This window comes from Bison bison, unplaced genomic scaffold (genome assembly GCF_000754665.1).
Source record: "Bison bison bison isolate TAMUID 2011002044 unplaced genomic scaffold, Bison_UMD1.0 scf7180017864303, whole genome shotgun sequence".
Taxonomy (NCBI): Eukaryota; Metazoa; Chordata; class Mammalia; order Artiodactyla; family Bovidae; genus Bison; species Bison bison.
Genome location: NW_011494875.1, coordinates 2,838,535 through 2,864,542, shown reverse-complemented (window position 1 = coordinate 2,864,542; position 26,008 = coordinate 2,838,535). Strand labels below are relative to the sequence as shown.

General features: G+C 38.5%; 1 protein-coding gene across 1 annotated transcript in view; it reads right to left on the bottom strand.

Annotated features, from left to right (window-relative positions):
- UTRN (utrophin) overlaps positions 1–26,008 on the bottom strand; it is a 558,671-nt gene that overhangs the window by 312,696 nt on the left and 219,967 nt on the right. The window contains exons 37-43 of the mRNA XM_010851494.1: positions 25,800–25,970; positions 23,356–23,517; positions 22,793–22,930; positions 15,410–15,598; positions 14,365–14,537; positions 4,377–4,527; positions 3,005–3,180 (exon numbers count right to left, since the gene is read on the bottom strand). Coding sequence (XP_010849796.1) covers positions 3,005–3,180; positions 4,377–4,527; positions 14,365–14,537; positions 15,410–15,598; positions 22,793–22,930; positions 23,356–23,517; positions 25,800–25,970 — 1,160 coding nt within the window. The remainder of the gene's footprint in view (positions 1–3,004; positions 3,181–4,376; positions 4,528–14,364; positions 14,538–15,409; positions 15,599–22,792; positions 22,931–23,355; positions 23,518–25,799; positions 25,971–26,008) is intronic.

Below are 26,008 nucleotides of genomic sequence, written 5' to 3'. Positions count from 1 at the left end.
CAGTTAGCATGATGTACTCTGCATGTAAGTTAAATAAGCAGGGTGACAATATACAGCCTTGACGTACTCCTTTTCCTATCTGGAACCAGTCTGTTGTTCCATGTCCAGTTCTAACTGTTGCTTCCTGACCTGCATATAGGTTTCTCAAGAGGCAGGACAGGTGGTCTGGTACTCCCATCTCTTTCAGAATTTTCCACAGTTTATTGTGATCCACACAAAGGCTTTGGCATAGTTGATAAAGCAGAAATAGACGTTTTTCTGGAACTCTCTTCCTTTTTCAATGGTCCAGCAGATGTTGTCAATTTGATCTCTGGTTCCTCTACCTTTTCTAAAACCAGCTTGAACATCTGGAAGTTCACGGTTCACGTATTGCTGAAGCCTGGCTTGGAGAATTTTGAGCATTACTTTACTAGCATGTGAGATGAGTGCAATTGTGCGGTAGTTTGAGCATTCTTTGGCATTGCCTTTCTTTGGGACTGGAATGAAAACTGACCTTTTCCAGTCCTGTGGCCACTGCTGAGTTTTCCACATTTGCTGGCATGTTGAGTGCAGCACTTTCACAGCATCATCTTTCAGGATTTGAAATAGCTCAACTGGAATTTCATCACCTCCACTAGCTTTGTTCGTAGTGATGCTTTCTAAGGCCCACTTGACTTCACATTCCATGATGTCTGGCTCTAGGTCAGTGATCACACTATCGTGATTATCTGGGTCGTGAAGATCTTTTTTGTACAGTTCTTCTGTGTATTCTTGCTACCTCTTCTTAATATCTTCTGCTTCTGTTAGGTCCATACCATTTCTCTCCTTTATCGAGCCCATCTTTGCATGAAATGTTCCCTTGGTGTCTCTAATTTTCTCGAAGAAATCTCTAGTCTTTCCCATTCTGGTGTTTTCCTCTATTTCTTTGCATTGATCGCTAAGGAAGGTTTTCTTATCTCTTCTTGCTATTCTTTGGAACTCTGCATTCAGATGCTTATATCTTTCCTTTTCTCCTTTGCTTTTCACTTCTCTTCTTTTCATGAGTACTTATAAGGCCTCCCCAGACAGCCATTTTGCTTTTTTGCATTTCTTTTCCATGGGTATGGTCTTAATCCCTGTCTCCTGTACAATGTCACAAACCTCATTCCATAGTTCTTCAGGCACTCTATCAGATCTAGTCCCTTAAATCTATTTCTCACTTCCACTGTATAATCTTAAGGAACTTGATTTAGGTCATACCTGAATGGTCTAGTGGTTTTCCCTACTTTCTTCAATTTAAGTCTGAATTTGGCAATGAGGAGTTCATGATCTGAGCCATAGTCAGCTTCCAGTCTTATTTTGGCTGACTGTATAGATCTTCTCCACCTTTGGTTGCAAAGAATAAATCAATCTGATTTCAGTGTTGACCATCTGGTGATGTCCATGTGTAGAGTCTTCCCTTGTGTTGTTGGATTAAATGAGGTCAAATGCTGTCTTTGCCACATGGCAACCTCTCCGTCAAGACACACAAACTATGATTTGACTTTTACCACACCACATGAAATAAAAGATGATGTTAGCTTATAAACAGTTGCCAGGTCTGCCCTGGTGGTCCAGCGGTAAAGAATCCACCTGCCAATGCAGGGAACACGAGTTCCATCCATGGCCCAGGAAGATCCCACATGCCATGGAGCAGCTAAGTACATGTGCCACAAATACTGAGCTCTCACTCTGAAGCCCACGAGCCACAAATACTGAAGCCCGTGTGTCCTTAGAGCCTGTGCTCCGCAACAAGAGAAGCCACCACAATAAAAAGCCTGCACATTACGACTAGAGAGTAGCCCCTGCTTGCTGCAGCTAGAGAAAAGTTGGCCAAGGAACAACAAAGACCCAGCACAGCCAAAAATTTTAAATAAATAAACAAATAAAAATTTTTCTAAAGTAGGCAAAAGCTCTTTTTGCAACAAGCATGTATTATTTTTACAATAAAAGAGAATAAATCTTTAAAAAGTAGCCACAAGCCAAATACTCAAAGTTCAATATTTTATGTTACGCTATAATACTGAACTTGATAAAGTATTAGATTGGCCTTGAACAAAACAATAGTTTATCACTAAAATAATATATCATCTACAGAGTTAAAATTATCAGAAAAAATATCTCGGAGATTTTAAAACAAAACTACCATTAACTCACCCTCTCAAGGTGAAATGTATTAAGCAAAATAGGAATCATCCATTAAATCCTGAATGTCTCAAACATAATTTCAAATAAGGGTAAAGTAATACATGAAATAATATGTGCAATGTTGAGTATTATATTCATTGGTCATCAAACATGTTTGCAACCAGAAGACACCCTAGTATTAATATGTGGGGCAATGCAACATAATCTGACATAAAAATACAATAATAAGTTATATTTACTATGTCATATAGATGAGGAACTGCATTATGTACACAGCACTGACGTAGAAAGACACAGGGCACCCTTAGACACCAGGAATTCCTCAGTGAGACAGATTCCTCATCAAGACCCAAAGACCCTGTCAGGAAGAGAGGGAGGGAGAAGCTTGCCCTGAAACCCCCTTCTTCAGCCAGAAATTCCAGAGTGTTCCTCCACCTACTTCAAATTCCTGTCACAAAGTCGCTGTGTCATAATAAACAGTGAGAAAAAAAGAGGAATGAAGATTTTTTGACATATCTGAGTAGAAAAGTTAGACTATGGTGGGCCTTTTGAACATAGAAAAACACAAAAATACAGAACGTGGACAGTGGAAGTCTTAAACGCCAACAAAACTGTTGTAATGTGAGAGCAAAAAGTGAAAATGTTAGTCACTCAGTCGTGTCTGACTCTGCAACCCCAAGGACTATAGCCCACCAGGATCCTTGGTCCATGGAATTCTCCAGGCAAGAATACTGGAGTAGCCATACCCTCCCCCTAGTATCAAATGATAGAAAGAACTTGGAACTCATCATCTTGTATCTCAAAAGGTTCTGCCCAAATACCCTCACCCCGTGCCCTTGAGTTATTACGGCTTAATCACCTTGGTCGCCGATCCTTCACTTCTGCAGCGATTGCACCCCAGCGTTGGTTTAAACCTGCCAGCTTGTCCTTCAAGAAGCTTCCATCTGTCGGGGAGAGTTTCTGTATAATCCCATCCCCCGTTCTGTTTAGTGCTGCAAAACTCGGCTGGTGGCTGCTGATCCCCTCCTCGAGTTCCTGTAACAGAGAACCACTCAAGATTAACTCCACTGCTAAATTAAACTGTTCTGAGGCAGTGAATCCATTTTCACGGAGTGGTGTTGATATAAGTGTTAGAGAAACAAAGCCCTGGAAAGATACTTTATGTATACAAAAAAGACATTTTTAACACTTTAATTACATTTCAATCAACAGATTAAATGAAATCTACTTTGAAATCTAACCCACTCTTATGAATGTCATCAGGCAAAATACAGTGAAAGAGAACAGCCTAATAACATAAAATAAATAACAGCTTTTTATATTGACACATAAGCATCAATAATGCTTGATTAAAGTGAATTCCTTGTCCTCTAAACACGGGCTTGAAAGTGTCTCTTAAAAAACTGTTTAAACCCTCTACTCTCATATTTTATTATGTCCTACCATATGTAAGTAAATCTCAATGTGCATTTTATTGAGACATTGCTTCACTGATCTGTAAATTTTTAAGCAATGGATTAAGAAAGGATATTTTAAAGTCAAATTTAAGTACTTCTCTACGACCCTAAAAATAAGAAAAATGTATTAACATATTGATGAGAAAATAAAAGCATTCTCTAACTCCTCATAAACCTTCTACATTAAATATATTTTTAAAAATTAATAAAAGAGAAAATATTCTCAACAAGGGTAAATTGAAATTTTAACCATGATTTCTAAAGTCCTATTACTGTCAGCAGAACTGATTTAGCTATTGTGTTGTATTTTCCCAAGACTGAATTAGACTTACATGAGCAGCTGCCCTGATATAACTCAAAAATAATTTACTTTTATAATAATGGTCATTGATAAAAAGAAAAGTAAGATCTCTAAGTGTTTAACTATAGAAAATAAAGGTGAGGTATACAGATATCTTTTTGTCCTTGATAGAGTCTTGAGTATAAAATTTTATAAGTTCTGAATATAAAATTTTAAAAATAAAATTGTTTTCATATTTTTCACTAAAAAGTATTTTTATTTAAATTTCTTTAAATTCCTAATTTAAATTGAAAGACTTTTTTTCTTAGACTTTTAAAACTGAAAACTAGAACTGGAACAAAAATGACAGATTGTCTGTATACCCCTGAAAAATTAATACTGTAGGCCCCTCCTTTTAAAACCTGTCTTAAATGGTGCATACTAAATAAGCCAAGTTTTCAGCACATCCCCAGCCTCTTATAGAAAGCACTCACCTGCTGATGTATCCTGGCCTTCTCTAAGTCCAGGCCACCATCCGGAGCAAAAGTACCAGCCAGTAACTCTTCAGCTTCTGTTATCCAGTGTGTGAGGTCATTAAGGTCACAGTGGAACTGTCTCCATTCCTCCACAGCCCTATCAAAATAACTAAGAGACAACAAACAAAATAGGTTTCCAAACTTTCCAGGACCGTCTAGAAGCGATTTTATAAGAAGGAAATTTAAATCTCATTTAAACCGAAAGCCTCAAAATGAGTGAATTCACAGCTCACTGCTCTGTAAGCCCAGTTTTCGTAATGGATTACTGTTAATGATTCCTCTTAGAGAAACATGCATCATACCAAGAGTCAAGCAATCTGCATATACCTCCCCCCTCACATTCATGCACACAGACACACACACATTAGGCAGCTTTCTAACTAAATAGAGAGGCATCTCTGGCTGCGAAAATCAAGATAGATTAGCTTTAGGCATGTTAATCCACCCAACTTTGAACACTTAACATTTCAGATATCATGAAATGCAAAATACGATTAATTACTTTATTCTCTTAGGAAAAAATTAGGGTATTTTATTTCCAAAACACTTAGTTCCCAGCTAGAACAAAACCTAAAGGCCAAAACACTTCAAAATTTCCTTGCAGTCTATTAACTCTGTGCTACAGACTGAATTGTGTACCCCACCAAAATCCATATGTTGAAGCCCTAACCCTTAACATGACTATATTTGGAGACGGGGTGTTTAGGGAGGTAATTAAGGTTAAATGAGATCATAAGTGTTACTTTCTCAGTCATGTCCAACTCTTTGTGACCCCGGGACTGTGGCCCAGCAGGCTCTTCTGGCCATGGGATTTCCCAGGCAAGAATACTGGAGTGTGTTGCCATTTGCTTCTCCAGAGGGGATCTTCCTGACCCAGGGATTGAACCCATATCTCCTGCATTGCAGGTGTATTCTTTACCATCTGAGCCACCAGGGAAGTCCAAATGAGGTCGTATCGGTCACTAATCCCATAGGACTGTTGGCCTAATTAGAGAAAGAGACATAAGAAATCTCTTTCTGTGTGTCTCTTTCTGTCTCTGCTACTGTCTGTCTGTCTGTCTCTCTCTCTGCAAGAGCACAGAGGAAAGACATGTAAGGACACAGCAAGAAGGTGGCCATCTGCAAGCCAGGAAGACAAGCCTCACCAGAAACTGAGCTCTGCTAGTACCTTGATCCTGGACTTGCAGCCTCCAGAACCGAGAGAAAATAAATATCTGTTGTTTAGGCCATCTGCAGTATCTTATTATGGCTGCGCTAGACTTAGCAGCAGCAGCAGCAGCAGCAGCAGTAGCAGCAGCAGTAGACTAATGTATACTCTGTGCGGTAACTAACCTGGTGTGTGTCACTGATCAGAACACAGCAAGATGGCAGAAGCTGCAAAGCTCAGGTTAGGCAATGAGACAAAGACTACTAAGACTTCTATTCAAACCTAACTCGTTAGAAATGAGACAAAGTCAGACTCCAGTGCTTGTCGTATCTGGAACAAAATAAAATAAATATGAGGTGGAAAAGCCTTCTTGGCTTGGGACCCTATGTCATTTCTGTCTACCTTTTTATTTAGAGTAGTGGTACCAGGAGAAGTTTAGAAGAGATCTCAGAAATTTTAGTGACAATACAAAATAGTCTGTAATAAAAAGGTAATAATAATATTTTAAAAAGCAATAAAATGGTCCCTAACATTGCTAACTGCTAAATAATGTTTATGTTTCCTTCTTCCATGAAAATCATTTTGAAAATTCAGTTAATATTTGCTGAGTGCCCACAAGGAAACAACATTCTATTGGGCATGTCAAAAATAAGAGCACTTCAAACAAAACATGATGAGAAGATATTAAGATAATCTTCACTATGATTTGTAAAAACATAGCAAACATAAATTCTGACTTCTGAGATGGTGCAGTGTGAATAGAAAATATTGCTAGAAAGGCTGTTCCAAAGATCTAAAGACTGAGAATAGAAATGTTAAACTTAGTAAAGATAATTACCATCAAAACAGAACATAAATTCCAAATAAATCTAAGCATCATACTTGCGGATTTTATATTTTAAAAAAAAATGACAGAGAGATCCATGTTCAGATGGGATACAAAGAACTATCTCATACTCTCTAATCCAGCTAGCTTATATGGGAGGCAGCAGGGAATTGTGAAGGACTATGGGCTTCCAGAAACTCACAGGACTCAAAGTATAAGTCTTACCCCATCTATGGTTTGTATTTGAAACAGAAGCATGTAAGTTTACTGTCTCTAATATTCCAACTTGATATATTCCCTCCCAAACACATCTTATTGCAAAGGAGGCATAAAGGAGTTCTCAAAGAGAGATATCTGATTATTTTCAAGGTATTTATCTTTTGCCACAGACCAATAATACTAAAAAAAAATTCATAGGCAAAACAGCATAGAGACCTCTTGTGCACAAATGGACTTGGTGGTCACCAGCTGTGATTATCACCTATAACTGAAACCAATGTAAGCACAGGGTATTTGCCACTGCTTTGACGTTCTACGAAAAGAACAGAATAGAAAGGAGTACTCAAGTATTGCCTATAAAACTAGACATACAGGAAAGGGGGGAAAAATAAACATTTTAGGATAGGTTACCAAGGTTGGAAAAGGAAAGCAAAACAAAAATTAGAGGTATGAATAAGAACGTAAAAACTAATGTATCCAAGTGCTGGGCCAAACCAAATAAGAGAGACAACCTCCCAGCAACTGAAATCTATTAAGCACAGAAAACTAATAAAATAAAAACGTAGTAGAGAAGAACTTTCTAACATAAAAGAACACTGCTCTGTGCTCAATTAAAAAAATATTTAGGAAAAAACTATTTTTATAAGTTAAAATTTATAAGCTAAATTTTTTATAATCACAAAAATGGCATGAATATTGGCAATCAACATAATCCACAACGTCCTTGAAATTCTGCCACATTAGCCAGATGCATATATGCAAATAGGGTAACTGAAAAAAGAAGAAACAAAATCATATATACAACTGATGTGCCATAAGAAAGGCTAAGAAAATAAATTTTATACCCATATACCAAGGTGTACACACACACAAACAAATATACACAGTGCAAAATATGCAGAAGTTACTATACATCAATTCTACAAAACGAAGAAAAAAAGGACAAAACTACCAAGTGATAGTCCTAGAGAGAAGAGACTAGAAGACTATTCACTGAGTCGTGACCGACTCTTTGCGACCCCGTGGAATGTGGCCCACCAGGCTCCACCATCCATGGGATTCTCCAGGCAAGAATACTGGAGTGGGTTGCCATTTCCTTCTCCAGGGGATCTTTCCGACCCAGGGATAGAACTCAGGTCTCCCACATTGCAGGCAGACGCTTATGTAGATAAATCTTCAAAACCTTACTGAAGACACAGAAAGGATCCAAATGAATGAAAGAATACATTTCAAATTGACGATTTTTTCTAAAATTGATTGAAATGACTAAAATTTTACTGGAAGAATAAATGTAGAAAAAGAGCATGAATTTTAATGTTAGAATAATTAGAGAAAACTTACTGTGATGGATTAAAAAAATTTATAATGCTTTAAAAATGAAAATGCTATGGTATTAGATTAAAATTGATGGTGTGATAAGGCAGATTAGCAAAATTAAATAAATATAAAGTAGAAATTCCTTTAAGTTTATGATAAAGGAAGTATCACCAACGATAATGGAGAGCTGGATTATTCAGCAAAATGTATAGAGAAAATTGGCTGCTCATTTAAGAAAAATAAAGCAAAATAGAACAGATAAGTGTTTCTTAACTCAGGCTCCACAAAAAATGTCAGCTGGGAAGGGTTCAAGACATAGATATGCATGGCCTCTACTCTTGCTACTAAAGAGCTGGTGGTGTATACAGACATAGAAAACGGACTTGTGTTTGCCAAGAGGAAGGAGAGATAGTGCAGGGACACATTAAGAGTTTGGGATTAGCAGATGCACATTACTACACACAGAACAGATAATCAACAAGGTCCTACTTTATAAGGAACCATAGTGATCATGGCAAAGAATTTTTCAAAAGAGTTGGTGTATAGAAACACCAAATCTGTTCTGTGAAAAACAGCATGCGTGTTTTGATAGTTCAGTTCAGTTTAGTCGCTCAGTCGTGTCCAACTCTTTGCAACCCCGTGACTGTAGCAGCCCAGGCTTCCCTGTGCATCACCAAATCCCGGAGCTTGCTCAAACTCACGTCCATCCAGTCGGTGATGCCATCCAACCATCTCATCTTCTGTTGTCCCCTTCTCCTCCTCCCTTCAATCTTTCCCAGCATTGGGGTCTTTTCCAAGGAGTCAGTTCTTTGCACCAGGGAGCCAAAGTATTAGAGCTTCAGTTTCAGCATCAGTCCTTCCAATGAATCTCCAGTGTTGATTTCCTTTAGGATGGACTGGTTGGATCTCCTTGCAGTCCAAGGGACTCTCAAAAGTCTTCTCCAACACCACAGTTCAAAAGCATCAATTCTTCAGCACTCAGCCTTCTTTATATTCCAACTCTCACATCCATACATGACTACTGGAAAAACCATAGCTTTGACTAGACGGACATTTGTTGGCAAAGTAATGTCTCTGCTTTTTGATATGCTGTGTAGGTTGGTCATAAAGGAGGAAGTGTCTTTCAATTTCATGCCAGCAATCACCATTTGCAGTGAATTTTTGAGCCCAAGAAAATAACCTCTCTTACTGTTTCCATTGTTTCCCCATCTATTTGCCATGAACTGATGGGACCACATGCCATGATCTTAGCTTTCTGAATGTTGAGTTTTACACCAACGTTTTCACTCTCCTCTTTCACTTTCATCAAGAGGCTCTTTAGTTCTTCTTTGCTATCTGCCATATGGGTGGTGTCATCTGTGCATTTGAGGTTATTGATATTTCTCCCAGCAATCTTGATTCCACCTTGTGCTTCATCCAGCCTGGCATTTGACATGATGTACTCTGCATATAAGTTAAATAAGAAGGGTACAATATACAGCCCTGACATACTCTGATCTGGAATCAGTCTGCTGTTCCATGTTCAGTTGTAATGTTGTTTCTTGACCTTCATACAGATTTTTCAGGAGGCAGGTAAGGCGATCTGGTATTCCCATCTCTTTAAGAATTTTCCACAGTTTGTTGTGATCCACACAGTCAAAGGCTTTGGCATAGTCGATAAAGCAGAAGAAGATATTTTTCTGGAACTCTCTTGCCTTTTCAGTGATCCAACAGATGTTGGCAATTTGATCTCTGGTTCCTCTGCCTTTTTTAAATCCGGCTTGAACATCTGGAAGTTCTCCATTCATGTACTGTTAAAGTCTGGCTTGGAGAATTTTCAGCATTACTTTGCTAGCGTGTGAGATGAGTGCAATTGTGCGGTAGTTTGAGCATTCTTTGGCATTGCCTTTTTTGGGATTGGAATGAAAACTGACCTTTTCTAGTTCTGTGGCTATTTCTGTGTTTTCCAAATTTGCTGGCATACTGAGTGCAGCACTTTCACAGCATCATCTTTTAGGATTTGAAATAGCTCAACTGGAATTCCATCACCTCCACTAGGTTTGTTCTTAGTGATGCTTCCTGAGGCCCACTTGACTTCACATTCCAGGATGTCTGGCTATAGGTAAGTGATCACACCATCATGATTATCTGGTCATAAAGATCTCTTTTGTATAGTTCTGTGTATTCTTGTCACCTCTTCTTAATATCTCTGCTTCTGTTAGGTCTATATTGTTTTTGTCCTTTCTTGTACCCATCTTTGCATGAAATGTTCCCTTGGTATGTCTAATTTTCTTGAAGAGATCTCTAGTCTTTCCCATTCTGTTGTTTTCCTCTATTTCTTTGCATTGATCACTGAGGAAGGCTTTCTTACCTCTCCTTGCTATTCTTTGGCATTTTGCATTCAGATAGATATATCTTTTCTTTTCTCCTTTGCCTTTCAGTGTTTTTCTTTTCTCAGCTATTTGTAAGGCCTTCTCAGACAACCATTTTGCCTTTTTGCATTTCTTTTTCTTGGGGATGGTCATGATCACTGCCTCCTGTACAGTATCATGAACCTCTGCCCATAGTTCTTCAGGGATTCTGTCTATCAGATCTAATCCCTTGAATCTGTTTGCCACTTCCACTGATTAATAGTAAGGAATTTGATTTAGGTCATACCTGAATGGTCTAGTGGTTTTCCCTACTTTCTTCAATTTAAGGCTGAATTTGGCAATAAGGAGCTCATGATCTGAGCCGCAGTCAGCTCCCGGTCTTGTTTTTGCTGACTGAATAAAGCTTCTCCTTCTTTGGCTGCAAAGAATATAATCAGTCTGATTTTGGTATTAACCACCTGGTGATGTCCATGTGTAGAGTCTTCTCTTGTGTTCTTGGAAGGGGATGTTTGTTATGACCAGTGCATTCTCTTGGCAAAACTCTATAAGCCTTTGCCCTGCTTCATTTTGTACTCCAAGGCCAAACTTGCCTATTACTCCAGGTATCTCTTGACTTTCTACTTTTGCATTCTAGTCCCATATAGTGAAAAGGACATCTTTTTTGGGTGTTAGTTTAAGAAGTTCCTGTAGGTCTTCATAGAACTGTTCAACTTCAGCTCCTTCAGCATTACTGGCTGGGGCATAGACCTGGATTATTGTGATATTGAACCGTTTGCCTCGGAAACGAACACAGATCATTCTGTTGTTTTTGAGATTGCACCCAAGAATTGCATTTCAGACTCTTTTTTCTGACTATGAGGGCTACTCCATTTCTTCTAAGGGATTCTTGCTCACAGCAGTAGATATAATGGTCATCTGAGTTAAATTTGCCCGTTTCAGTTCATTTTAGTTCACTGATTCCTAAAATGTCAGTGTTCACTCTTGCCATCTGCTGTTTGACCACTTCCAGTTTGCCTTGATTCATGGACCTGACATTCCAGGATCCTATGCAATATTGTTCTTTACAGCTCTCCACAAGATGGTGGAGTAGAAGGATATGCACTCATCTTCTTCTGAGAGAACTCCAAAATTACAACTCACTGCTGAACAATCATCAATAGGAGAATGTTGGATCCCACCAAAAAAAGATACCCCACAACCAAGGGTAAAGGAGAAGCCCCAGCAAGACGGTAGGAGGGGCAAAATCATGTTTAGAATCAAACCCCATACCCACCAGAGATTCTTGAAGGGCTCAAACAAAACTTGTGCACACCAGGAGACCCCACAGGGACTGAGCCAGACCTGCCTTTGAGTGTTTGAGTGTCTCCTGTGGAGGTACAGGTCAGCAGTGGCCTGCTGCAGGGGTTGGGGCTCTGGGTGCAGCAGACCTGGGTGCGGCATAAGCCCTCTTGGAGAAGGTCACCGTTAATCCCACCAGAGAGCCACCAGAATTTACATAGGACTGGGGAAACAGATTCTTGGAAGGCACAAACAAAATCTTGTGCACAGCAGGATCCAGGAAAAAGGAGCAGTGACCTCACAAGAGACTGACCTATACTTGCCCATGAGTGTCCAGGAGTCTCCGGCGGAGGCATAGGTTGGTGGTGGCCTGCTGCAGGGTCGGGGGCACTGAGTGTGGCAGTGTGTGCACTGGACCTTTTGAAGGAGGTCGCCGTTATCTTCATTACCTCCACCATAGTTTGGTCTCAGGTCAAACAACAGGGAGGGATCACAGCCTTGACCATCAATAGCAAATTGGATTAAAGATTTACTAAGTGTGGCCCCACCCATCAGAACAAGACCCAGTTTCCCCCACAGTCAGTCTCTCGCATCAGGAAGCTTCCATAGGCCTCTTATCCTTATCCCTCAGAGGGCAGACAAAATGAAAACCACAATCACAGAAAACTAATCAAACTGATCACATGGACCACAGCCTTGTCTAACTCAATGAAACTATGAGACATGCCATGTAGGGCAACCCAACAAGACAGACCATGGTGAGAGTTCTGACAAAATGTGGTCCACCGGAAAAGGGAATGGCAGACCAATTCTTGCCTCGAGAACCCCATGAACAGTATGAAAAGGCAAAAACATATGACACTGAAAGATGAACTCCCCAGGTCAGTAGGTGCCCAATACGCTACTGGAGAAGAGTATAGAAATAACTCCAGAAAGAATGAAGAGATGGAGCCAAAGCAGAAACAATGCCCAGTTGTGGATGTGACTGGTGATGGAAGCTTTGATAGGGATTATATTGAATCTGTAGTTTGCCATGATTAGCAAATACACTTTAACAATATTAACTCTTCCAATCCATGAGCACAATATATCTTTCCATTTATTTGTACATACACTTTAACAATATTAACTTCTAATCCATGAGCACAATATATCTTTCCATTTATTTGTTGTCTTCAGTTTCTTTTACTAGTGTCATATAGTTTCCAGAGTACAAGTCTTTCACCTCCTTGGTTAAATTTATACTTGGGTCTTCTATTCACTTTGATGCATTTGTAAATAGGATTTTTTTTCTTAAAGTTCTCTTCCTGAGAGTTTGTTATTAGTGTATAGAAATGCAACAGATTTCTGGATGTTAATTTTGTATCCTGCAACGTTACTATATTTATTAGTTCTAGTAGTTTTAGATGGAGTTTTTAGAATTTTCCATATATAGTATCAATCTCTTCAGTAAGCAGTGTTGAGGAAACTGGACAGCTACATGTTAAAAAAAAAAAAGAAACTCGACCATTTTCTCACACTATATTCAAAAGTAAACTCAAAATGGATTAAAGACAAGTATAAGACCTGAAGCCAGCCATAAAGCTCCTAGAAGAAAATATAAGCAATATGCTTTTTGACTTAGGTCTTAGCAGTATTTGGGGAGATGTGTCTCCTCAGACAAGGACCACAAAAGCAAAACCATACAAATGGGACTACATCAAACTAAAAAGCTCTTGCACAGCAAAGGAAGCTGTCAACAAAATGAAAGGGCAACCTGCCACCTAAGAAGAAGTTACTTGCAAATGACGTCTGACAAGGGGTTCATATCCAAAATATGTAAAAAACTCACATAACTCAATATCAAAAAATCAAACAATCCAATTAAAAAATGGGCAGAGGCTGAAGAGACATTTCTCCATAGAACATATATGAAAGGCCAACAGGTTCACTAAAAGATGCCCAACTAGTGTCATTAGGAAAATGCAAATTAAAACCACAGTGAAATATCACCTCCCACCTGTTAGAAAGACCATCATCAAAAAGGCAAGAAACAGCAAGTGCTAGTTTGGATGTGGAGAAAAGAGAATCCTTGTCCACTAGTGGTAAGAATGTAAATTTGTACAATCACTAAGGAAAACAGTAAAGAGGATCCTCAAAAAATTAAAAATATAACTACTCTACAATCCAGCAATTTCACCTCTGAGAATACATCCAAAGAAAATGAAAACTAACTTGAAAAGATATCTGCACCTTCATGTTCATAATAGCTTACAACAGCCAAGATATAGAAGCAACTTAAATATACATCAACACACGAATGGATAAAGAAGGGTGTGTGTGTGTGTATATATACACAAATATGTATATGTATATGCATATGCTAAAGCTGAAACTCCAGTACTTTGGCCACCTCATGCAAAGAGTTGACTCACTGGAAAAGACCCTGATGCTGGGAGGGATTGGGGGCAGGAGGAGAAGGGGACGACAGAGGATAAGATGGCTGGATGGAATCACCAAGTCGATGGACGTGAGTTTGGGTAAACTCTGGGAGTTGGTGATGGACAGGGAGACCTGGTGTGCTGCCATTCATGGGGTTGCAAAGAGTCGGACATGACTGAGTGACTGAACTGAACTGAAATGAACAGGGAATATAGTCTATAATATTGTAATAATTTGTATCTTACATAATATGTAAAAATATTGAATCACCATGTTGTTCACCTGAAACATATAATATTGTAACTCAACTATGCTTCAATAAAAATAAAGTACATATGAATTTACAGGTCTTTTAAACAATTAAATATTATTTTAAATTGCACATACCCTTTACGATCATTGTACATTCTATTAATTCTATCCCATTTTGCATTCAACTGAGTAAGTGTATCCCGAATCTGAATGGCTTCAGGTCCAGAAGCTTCGAGGATAACATCCGGTTGTTTTTCATGAATGACTGCAATCTGCTCTCCGAGTTTGTCCAATTGATCTTTGATATTCTACAAAGATATTTTCATAAATTAACAAAAGCCAGCAAAGAGATATAAGAATGGAATCACAAGAGACTAAAAATTTATATTGAACAAGTTACTTAAAAATAATGAGACATAATTTCTGCTCATCAAAACTGGAAACTTTAAAAAAAAAATAATATCCAGTACAGGCCAATGCATGAGGTATGCTACATAATATTCTAACAGCAGGGAAAAACATCTTGTGATGTTCAAAGTGGCATTTGTACAGGACATAAAAAGCTTTAATAATATTCTGTAAAGGTAATGAAGTGTTTTAAAGCTAGAAATTACATATACTTTCAAACATCTAATAATGCTAATTTAAATGACAAAACTGAGTTACCAGATAAACCTATCAACTCTATCAGCGTTTATTATGACATGATACAAAAATGCAATCAAAATATGAGTCTTGATGATATCAAATAGTTTTTGCAAATTACCTGAAAACTTTCAGACCCCTAATTAACTTACAATCAACATGACATTCCATTTCCAACCTCTAGACAATCAAATTGTTCGTTCTAGGTGGTAAGATAAATGCTGACATTTTACATCAAATGACAATCAAGTTTCCAGTACAGGAATATAATTTGTACATGTGTTTGATTTTAAAATATCTCTGATGTTGCCAAAAAAACTGTGTAAATTTAAAAATCGACACCAACTATTAATAAATTAAAATTTTTGACAGCATTTCATTGGCAGTATAGGAAAAGTTTGTTTTTCATACATATTATTGATTCCTTGGCACAAATGTAAAACGCTAAAGACCATTTCAGTAGGCACAGTGACAAATTCCTTGCTTTATTTCTATGTTAACTGCAGGTATTCAAATGTACTCCCTGGATATTTACCTTCAGAGAATCTTCCTGAAACGAGAATTCTTCATAGACAACAGAGCTTAGCTCTGGAGCATTAAGTGATAATTCAACATCATCCATGGAAAGTAAAACTTTGTTAATTTCAACCAGATAATCTGTGGGAAGGGGTGGTGATCTAATTCCAGAACCGAGCTGACTTGTTCTCTGTTGAATAGGGACTGCCTGTATAGACATCAATAATAGCAATACACATCTCTTAGAATATCCCCACAATGAACAGCAGTAAATAAAAAACTTTTTTAAAAATCAACATTATTTTGTGGAGAAATTCAATACCATAAACAGAAATTTTAAAACTTGCTTTAATTTTTTAAAAGTTTCCCTGCACTGCTATGGAAACCATTAATAATCTCTCCATAGCCTGCTGTTAAAAGGCTTAAATAAGCTGTTAATGCTTGAAAGGTTTTTCTTTAAGACTTACACCACTAAACTCATTTAGAAAATAGGAAAGCATAACGACTCCTTTCCAAAGTTATTGAAGAAATGAGAATATGCTGCAAATCATGAAATTCTGTATGAAATAAAAATTTTAATACCATTGTTATTATTAATAATAATAATACCATTATTATTACACTCCTTTTTTTTTTTAAATTTCACAATTAGATTAATCACTTCTGGGCCTTGCTGGTGAAAAAGTAAATAAGGGTGAAACATGTATTTGTAACATAAATTGAAAATGCAATGGGACGTTTAATTAAAATAATATCCAGGCAATTCAGTATATAATCTTAATCTTTGAGAACAATAAAACACAATATGAATGCCCTACATAAGACGATAAGTCCTACCATGCTAAATTCAGACAGGTTCTAACTTAGGTGGACAATTATTTATACTGGTGTAGTATTTTCTGTATCCTCTAATCAGAGCTTTCTAAACAGTAAAGTGCTCTCAGGGATACGCCATTAGTCCCTGGGTTCAAGTCCTTTACTCTTTGACAGCTACTATTTAATAATTGCTGTCTACTGCTTGCCAATGGTCAAAGAGCATCTGACTCATGAATTAGGGTAGTTTCCTTGACACTTTCATCAGATTTCTATATTGAACTTCTGAAAAATGGTCCTCCTCTGAAAACTCAAAGATGACACTGAAAAGGCTTTCCTGGTGGCTCAGTGGTAAAGAATCCGCCTGCCAATGCAGGAAACACGAGTTTGATCCCTAATCCAGGAAAATCCCACATGCTATGGAGCTGCTAAGCTCGAGTGCCACAGCTGCTGAACCTGTGCTCTAAAGCCTGAAGTTGCAACTACTGAGCCCATGTGCCGAAACTACCGAAGCTTATGCGCTACAGAGCCTGTGCTCTGCAACAAGAGAAACCATTGCAATGAGAAACCCACACACCATAACTAGAGAAAAAGGATGTGCAGCAAAAAAGACCCAGTACTACCCAAAATAAATAAAAAATAAATAAATAATTTTTTAAAAAAGATGACAGTGAAAACAGTCATAACTGAAAATGGTTACAATTCCTAAATGAGACCTAAAACCAAGATTAAAAACAGTGAGTGATTAGGATGGTGTTGACTCTTGCAGTCTGCATTTATCTGTCTCCTACAATCTGATAAACTACGACTTCCACCAGTTGATAGGCAGTCCTGGATAGCCAGGTGAAAAGCAAGTCCACTGATTTCTTAACTGTATCCACAGGTTTGTTTCTACCTGACACTAATATTAATTTTTATTAGACTAATGCCACACATTAAAATTTCACTCAGAAAACATGTCTAGGTATTTACTTGTATGTCTAAGAAGGCAAACTATACATTTTAAGTAAATATAAAAGAAGGCTGAAAAAAAAAATTGTGTATACTCAGGAACCAATTTTAATAAAAAGATGTGAAATATTTCTTAATAATATCTTTTTTCATATTTTAATTTTAAACAGGCCAATTTTTTGGCACATCATAAAAGGAAACTCAGTTGTTCCTCTTCTTAACTTTAAGGAAAAAGAAAAAAGATACAAAGAAAGTACTTAACAGGTTGAGTAATCACAGCAAAGGAGTGAAAAAACTGGGACCTGTTCTCCTACTTGGCTTTCGCATCTATCAACCAGTGTCTTGTTCAGAGAGCCTCTGTTTTTTCAAGACCAAAAATTACTCCAGGCCTCCAGCTATATTTGATCTGTGCTTGTAGGACATTCAACTTTATAGTATTTTCCTCATTAGCATCACTAAACATCCTACGCCAGATTGTCTTTTTCAATCTGCAATGTTGGATGACTGGTGAGAGTCACTTGTATGCCTTAACAACCACTACAAGGTGAGGAATTCTGTGCTGTTTCTTCAGTTATACAACAGATTGTGATTCTGCAAGGTCACATGTATCCGAGTCAAGGTGAACTAGGCAGGTCAGTCGGTATTTGAAACAGAAAGTTCGAAGGGTTTTTCTTTTTTAAGAAAAAAAAAAAACTATGTTCATTAAATACTGTATTCTTCTATTAATGCATACATGTATGTTCAGTCACTTCGGTCATGTCCCACTCTTTGTGACCTCCTGGACTACAGCCCACCAGGCCCCTCTGTCCATGGGATACTCCAGGCAAGAATACTGGAGTGGCTTGCCATGTCCCCCTCCAGTGGATCTTACCAACCCAGGGATCAAAACCAAGTCTCCTGCATCTTCTGCATCACAGGCAGATTTTTTACCCACTGAGCCACCTGGAAGGCCTTTCTATTAATACTATACACATAATCTAGGATTTCCTGAGTGAGCCTCCGTACCATTGCAGAAGCAGCAAGGCCATTCAAGATTCAAATATAAGCTTATGCTATGCTATGCTAAGTCACTTCAGTTGTGTCCGACTCTGTGTGACCCCATAGACGGCAGCCCACCAGGCTTCCCCCTCCCTGGGATTCTCCAGGCAAGAACACTGGAGTGGGTTGCCATTTCCTTCTCCAATGCATGAAAGTGAAAAGAGAAAGTGAAAGTCGCTCAGTCGTGTCCGACTCTTCGCAACCCCATGGACTGCAGCCTACCAGGCTCCTCCGTCCATGGGATTTTCCCAGCAAGAGTACTGGAGAGGGGTGCCATTCCCCAAAGAGGTGTTATCCCAAGAGAGAGATCAATCAAAACACCCGAGGAGAAAAATAACATCCTCAAGATCTAACCTAGACTTTACTTCTCGATGTTTTTAAAGAATTCAGCTAGAACACAAAAGTACAGATAGATATAAGGTAGTACTAAAATTAGACAATACTACATGATGCACCTCATGCCATACAGCAACCTAAATTCCAGATACATTAAAATTGATTTTAAATGACATTTTACAAACATTTCCCATGGGCAGAGGGGCCTGGCAGGCTATTGGCCATGGGACCCAAGAGTCGAACACACCTTAGCGACTAAACTATTACCACTGTTACCAGCACTTTCTAAGTTTTGTTTTTATCAAACCATAGGGAAAACTTGGGGCTTCCCTAGCGGTTCAGACAATAAAGAATCTGCCTGCAATGCAGGAGATCTGGGTTTGATTCCTGGGTCTGAAAGATTCCCTGGAGAAGAGAATGACAACCTATTCCAGTATTCCTGCCTGCAGAATTCCATGGACAGAGGAGCTTGGCAAGCTACAGTCCGTGGGGTTGCAAAGAGATGGACATGACTGAGAACTAACACTAACACACATAGGGAGAACTTGGAACTAAATAGAGTTGAACATTCATCAACTCTCTGGAGGATAAGGACAGCTTTTTAAAAAAACTCAAAAAGGAAAAACCTAGTCACGTGTGGTTAAACAAAAATTTTAAATGGCTGTATATTAAAAGTAGAATAACTAAAAGATAAAAATCAATAAGATGATACTTTTAAAGCAAATATGACAAGGTTAATAGCTTTAGTTTATTAAGAGCTAGCATATAATTTAAAATAGCAATACCCTATTAAACAAATAAGAAAAGGTAATTCAATATATATTTCAAATAAGAAAATGAGTCCTTTTTTGAGTTATACTCAGAATTTTTTTAAAGCCATCTATATTGCTTTGTAGGAGAAACCATGTGAAAGGCAGTAGATGAAAAGGAAAATGATAGACAGGAACTCCTCTGTGCTCAGGGGAGACTCAGGAGGTCTCTGACCTGAGGGGTTATTTATGTTATAAACATGGACGGAAGAGAAGGAGACACTGAGGATGAGTGTGATCATGACTGAAAGCTTAATGCCCCTTCCCTGACAAAAACTAAGGACTCTGATTATGATGTGTCAACAGTGTCAGACTTTATTTTTCTGGGCTCCAAAATCACTGCAGGTGGTGACTGCAGCCATGAAAATAAAAGACGCTTACTCCTTGGAAGGAAAGTTATGACCAACCTAGATAGCATATTCAAAAGCAGAGACATCATTTTGCCAACAAAGGTCCGTCTAGTCAAGGCTATGGTTTTTCCAGTGGTCATGTATGGATGTGAGTGTTGGACTGTGAAGAAGGCTGAGCGCTGAAAAATTGATGCTTTTGAACTGTGGTGTTGGAGAAGACTCTTGAGAGTCCCTTGGACTGCAAGGAGATCCAACGAGTCCATTCTGAAGGAGATCAGCCCTGGGATTTCTTTGGAAGGAATGATGCTAAAGCTGAAACTCCAGTACTTTGGCCACCTCATGCGAAGAGTTGACTCATTGGAAAAGACTCTGATGCTGGGAGGGATTGGGGGCAGGAGGAAAAGAGGACGCCAGAGGATGAGATGGCTGGATGGCATCACTGACTCAATGGACGTGAGTCTGAGTGAACTCCGGGAGTTGGTGATGGACAGGGAGGCCTGGCGTGCTGCGATTCATGGGGTAGCAAAGAGTCGGACATGACTGAGCGACTGAACTGAACTCAACTGAACTGAATGTAGATTTATCAGTTGTAACACACATACCTCTCTGGGGCAGGATGTGGATAAAGGAAGGGGCTGTGTGTGTATTGGGGGTGAGGGGACAGGGTGTATGCAGAAACTCTTTGCTGTGAACCCAAAGCTGCTCTTAAAAAAAAAAAAAAAAAACAATCAAGAAATTTAATATCCCTTCCCAATAGGCTCTTGTTCCCCACTGCCTGTCACCACCTTCCATTTTCTCTCTTCACCAATCTCCACCCAATTCTCCTTTCACTCCTTTCCCATTTCCAATCTGAATTCATAAGGAGGTTGAAGTGAAGTGAAGAGAAAGTGTTAGTAGCTCAGTCATGTCCGCCTCTGCGACCCCATGGACTGCAGCCCGCCAAGCTCCTCGCTCTGAGGGATTCTCCAGGCCAGAATACTGGAGTGGGTAGCCATTCCCTTCTTCAAGGGATCTTCCCAACTCAGAGATCAAACCCAGATCTCACTGCAGGCAGATTCTTTACCATCTGAGTCACCAGGGAAGCCCAATAATGAGGTTAATCCAAATGAAAATTCACTGAGGAGAAAGTGAAAGAATTTTCTCAGCTAAAATCCTTCTCATGCTCCAGGTTTTTGCAGGTGCACACACCACCCAATCCTTTCTAGGCCCTTTTCCCACCTCCTCTCATCCACATAAACTTTTTTAAATCATTTAACCGGGGGTAAAAGATTGCCCATAACATGCAGTGGCTCACTGCTCACCTGAAAAAAGAGAAAAGAAAGAAAAGGAAAGAAAACAAGTCCTGTAAACTGGTGGTCCTCAATGCTGACTGTACCTTAGACTCATCTATAAAGTTTTCTTTTTCAAGTCTCCACACCTAGGCACAACCTGAAAGAATTTGATTTAACTGGTTTGAGGCTTGATTTTATTTAAGCTACTCAAGGGATTCTAATGTTCATAGTTAACAGTTTTAAAAACTATGGATTTGAAGAAGAATCTAGGTTCATGTAAGAGGGACAAAAATGCTTTAATATTTTTAAATCATTTTATTTACAATAACTGATATTAGTGAAATCAAAATGAAGCCACCCTGTAATAGTATACATTAGTACATTCAAAAAGCAAACGTATTTATGTATTAAGTCTAAAAATTATCTCTATTTTGGATCATTAATGATTTCTGATTTGGGGCCCAAAGATGAAGTTCCAGAGATTAAAGATACCTTTAAAAGCAACAATTAAAGAAAGAACTATAATATAATCTAAAAGATGTTAGAAATAAAAATAGAAACAAGTCTTAAAAGACAACATATTTTTCAGATAAAATAAGAAGATAAAACTCACACCGGGGAATAACATTAAAATTAGTAAGATTCCAGAGGTACTAAGGCACCAGTTAAGAAAAGGTAGAAAAAACCAGTACAGCTATACTATATGGGGAATGACAGTTAATCACAGAGGTCAAACCACAGCCTCTATATATCATTGCAGTAACAAATCTTACACCTAAAGCTTTTTCTGCATTTCACAACATTCCTGAACAAGTTCTTTGAAATAGGAATCGTATGATCAGCCATGACTTGGGGGATGAGGAATAATCCTGAGAAAAATACAGAAAGTGGGCTGGAGCTATGGAAAGCTTGGGGAATAACTAATAGGTAAAAATCACAGGAGTCTGAATTATGGAAGGGATACAGGACTTAAGAAGTTACTTTCCCAGGTTCATAAAACAAGTAACTGGCAGAACTGGATTCAACTGCCAGTTCAGGCCCATATCTTATTTCATTTGGACATACTGGCTTTAATCCTTCCTCAATGTGGTGTGAGGAACAAAGCCTATGAGGAACAGGAAAGGATTGAGAAGATTTTGAGGTTTCTACCTTGAGAATGGATAGTTTTGAAAAATAACTAAGATAGGGAATAAATTAGGAAACAGGTTCGGGGTAGTGAGAGGGCCAGTTCAACTTGGAACCTGTTACAAGGCAGCAGTATAAACAGATGGGGACATCTTCTCGTAGATTCCAACATCATCAACGAAAACTGGTTCTAGGATTACCTAACAGACCTCTAAGGAACACCAGCATATTTACAATGCAGCTGCAAAGATGGCCATTGAAAAGGGAGCTGGTGGTGAATCATTTTCTAGAATATAAATCATATTTTATCAATGTCACAAATTTAGTTATTTGTAAACTAGAATTTTTTTAATGTGGTCAAGACCTCCACACATAAAATACAAAACTGAAGGAAGAAGTCACACCCCAAAGGTTTAAAACATTATCAGAAATCCAAAAGGGATGTCCTATAATAAAGTTTTATGTTTCTATTTTCTTAGTGTTGTCTCATCCAAAAATATAAACCTATCTAGCAATACACACTAGAAAGGAGAAGGAAATACCATTGCAATTGGTTTGTTTTGAGACATCATTGATTTGAGGTCTCATTGATTTGATAAATCATTTCTCAAATGATTTCAGAAATCATTTGATTTGCAACATCAAACATCTGAATGGCAAGAGCTGAAAAAGTTACGTAAGTGGAAAAGAATCTCCCCCATGACAATACCTTAGCTTTGTTGTATCTTGTGTGCAAAAGTAGTAACTGCAAACGGATCTTTTCTTTTTTAGTATCTTCCATAGGTTGATGCAACATTTGTTCTCCTCTTTGTAGAACTTCCTCAATCTGGGCTCTCTCCTCATCCATCTGAATGTTTGAAAGACATAAATTACTCAAAAGGAAAAAGCACAAGGTCAATTACTATCAGTTCCAGGCAGAACCAACCTACAAAGTACAGTATAGTCAACATATGTTTATCTGCATGATACACAAGAAATGTTTGTGTTTTTCTTAAAATATTTCATATATGAAGTTAAAATAGCTCATAAAGACTGCTAGTTTAGAAGTTAAATAGCACTAAGATAACACTATCGTCAGAAAATATGTCTATTTTTTTAAGATATTGTGTAAATCCCATGACAAATCTCACTTTGACACTTTGCAGAAAATCACATTTAAATCTGTTCTACCATGTTTGGCAGATATCTGGGTAAACATCATTAATGTAAAGATGTGATTAACACAGAAGAAAAGTGACAGCACCATGGTTTCGAAAATCTCCTTGAACGAACCTTTTCATCTTCATCACTGGATTCCAAGTGTTTTTCCATAACCTTTAACATATCATCTATGTCACTTTCTAATTTTTCCAAGTCAGAGAAAGGCACACCAACTTCAAATGCTTCACTGGTGACCAGACACGGATATGATAACGGTTCCTGGCCAATTAGCAACTGTAGAGGGAAAAACGTTCCTTGAAAAGATGGTCTTAACTTGACCTTTCACAGTTAATCAGTGTCAAAAAAGAACCAGCATTTATTTGAATTGACTTTAGTTTATTCACTCACACAGCAATAATTTTACCAACTTGGGTGTCTCTGATTACCACGTTCTCCAAACTCCAGGCACAGATGTGAAGTAGTGTGCAAGTGACCCTGACTGCCTAGAGTATGTGAGGGGCATTCTAGGACCACAAACAAACACATCAGGAAACAGTGCCATGACCCAGAAGCCACCCCTGCCTTGGCCAGAGAGAGGAAGAAAGACCACCTCCTAATACAGGAACATCACGAAGACTGACTCCCAATTAATGTTCTCCAGTACAGGGCCCCTTGGATTGTGATACCCAAACTTCACAAAAGTATACCTTTCTCAACGTGGTACTTTCAGACAATATCTACATAGAAATAGTTTATATGGACGTGCCTAAAATCAATGTGTGTGCACGCTCAGTCGCTTCAGTTGTGTTTGACTCTTCACTACCCCATGGACTGCAGCCCACCAGGCTCCTTGGTCCGTGGGATTCTCCAGGCCAGAATACTGTAGTGGGTTGCCATGCCCTGTCTCCAGAAGATCTTCCCAACCCAGGGATCGAACCCATGTCACCTAAATCTTCTGCAATGCAGGCAGATTCTTTACCAGTGAGCCACTGGAGAAGTCCAAAATCAATGTAACAACTTTAATAAAATGAAATGCAGGAAAACTGGCAGTGTTGACTGAATATGGGGAAGCTAGCAACCTCTCTGGAAAAATCTATTTACAGCAATTATATGTACAACTTTCACAACAATTTCAAGGAATTCTACAAAGTGATCCTAAGGGCATATTAAGAGACAAGCAAAAAGACATGCATAAGAGAATTTTAACAAGACAATATTTATAAAAGCACAATAAAAGTGGAAAACTGACTTAAAAAGCACAACAGATCATATAATTGAATAGCTGTTAAAAACCTTGTCAAAGGAGAATACACAAAACAATATAAAAATTTTGATACTTTAATATCACATACATATATGAATAGAATTACATGCCAAAATGTTAACAGAAATTATTTATGGGAAAAATAATCATTTTCTTCGTACTTTCTTTCAATCCACCTCCTATGTCTCCTGTATTACTCTTTTACACTTGTAGAAAAATCTCCCACAGACCTGCTGAAAAGACTAAATAAGTAAGCTTAGGTCACAAGGTAAGGAAGGCAAGAATTAAAGCAAGATTTTTGTTTGTTTTCTTTAAGTTGCAAATAATCTAAATATATTCTTAGGCTATGAAAGATAGTTTGGCCTATTATATCAGATATTTTGGGATTCCCTGGTGGCTCAGTGGTAAGAATCTGCCTGCAAATACAGGAGACCCAGGTTTGATTCCTGGGGCAGGATGATCCCCTGTAGAAGGAAATGGTTAACCCATTCTGGTATCCTTGCCTGGGAAATCCCATGGACAGAGCTGCCTGGTGGGCTGTAGTCCATGAGGTTGCAAAGAGTCAGACAGGACTTAGCGACTAAACGACAACATCAGATATTTCAAAACAAAGCAAAGTTAGAGAATATTTGCTGCTGTTCCTGCTGCTAAGTCATGTCAGTCGTGTCCGACTCTGTGCGACCCCATAGACAGCAGCCCACCAGGCTCCCCCGTCCCTGGGATTCTCCAGGCAAGAACACTGGAGTGGGTTGCCATTTCCCTCTCCAATGCATGAAAGTGAAAAGTGAAAGTGAAGTCACTCAGTCATGTCCAACTCTTAGCAACAAAAACGAGGACCCTTCCTCTTAGATAATTTCAATACTTGAAACCTTTTCTCAAATGGGTTATTATCTTTAATACTAACTTCTTAGATTCTCTCCTTCATTTGCACAATCATAAATAAGAACAAATGCTCCAATCAAAGAAAAGTGATAAAACCATTTCCGTTTAATTTTTTGTTGTATATACCATATAATTGAGGCTTCCCAGGTGGCGCTAGCAGTAAAGAACCTGCTTGCCAATACAGGTAGATGTAAGAGACGTGGGTTCAGTCCCTGGGCGGGGAAGATCCCCTGGTGAAAGGCATGGCAACCCACTCCAGTATTCTTGCCTGGAGAATCCCACAGACTGAGGAGCCTGGCAGGTTACATTCCATAGGGTCACAAAGAGTCGGACACAACTGGAGCAACTTAGCACTAGCACCATATAACTACCTACCATTCAGCTACATATGTACAAGAAAATAGTTTTATATAAAAACATAAGTACTTACTTTGGCACTTCTGATGTGCTGAGAGACCTTTTCAAAATTTCTGTTCAATTCAGCTAGTTTTGGTTCTACAAGCTCCCGGCTTGAGCCTCCACGTGCATTCATCAAAACAACAGCTTGATCTCGGACATTTTGTACTTGGAGATTGACATCATCCATCTCAGAGAGTAAACGCTAATTGTAAGAAAGCATGAAATTATCACATGGGAAAA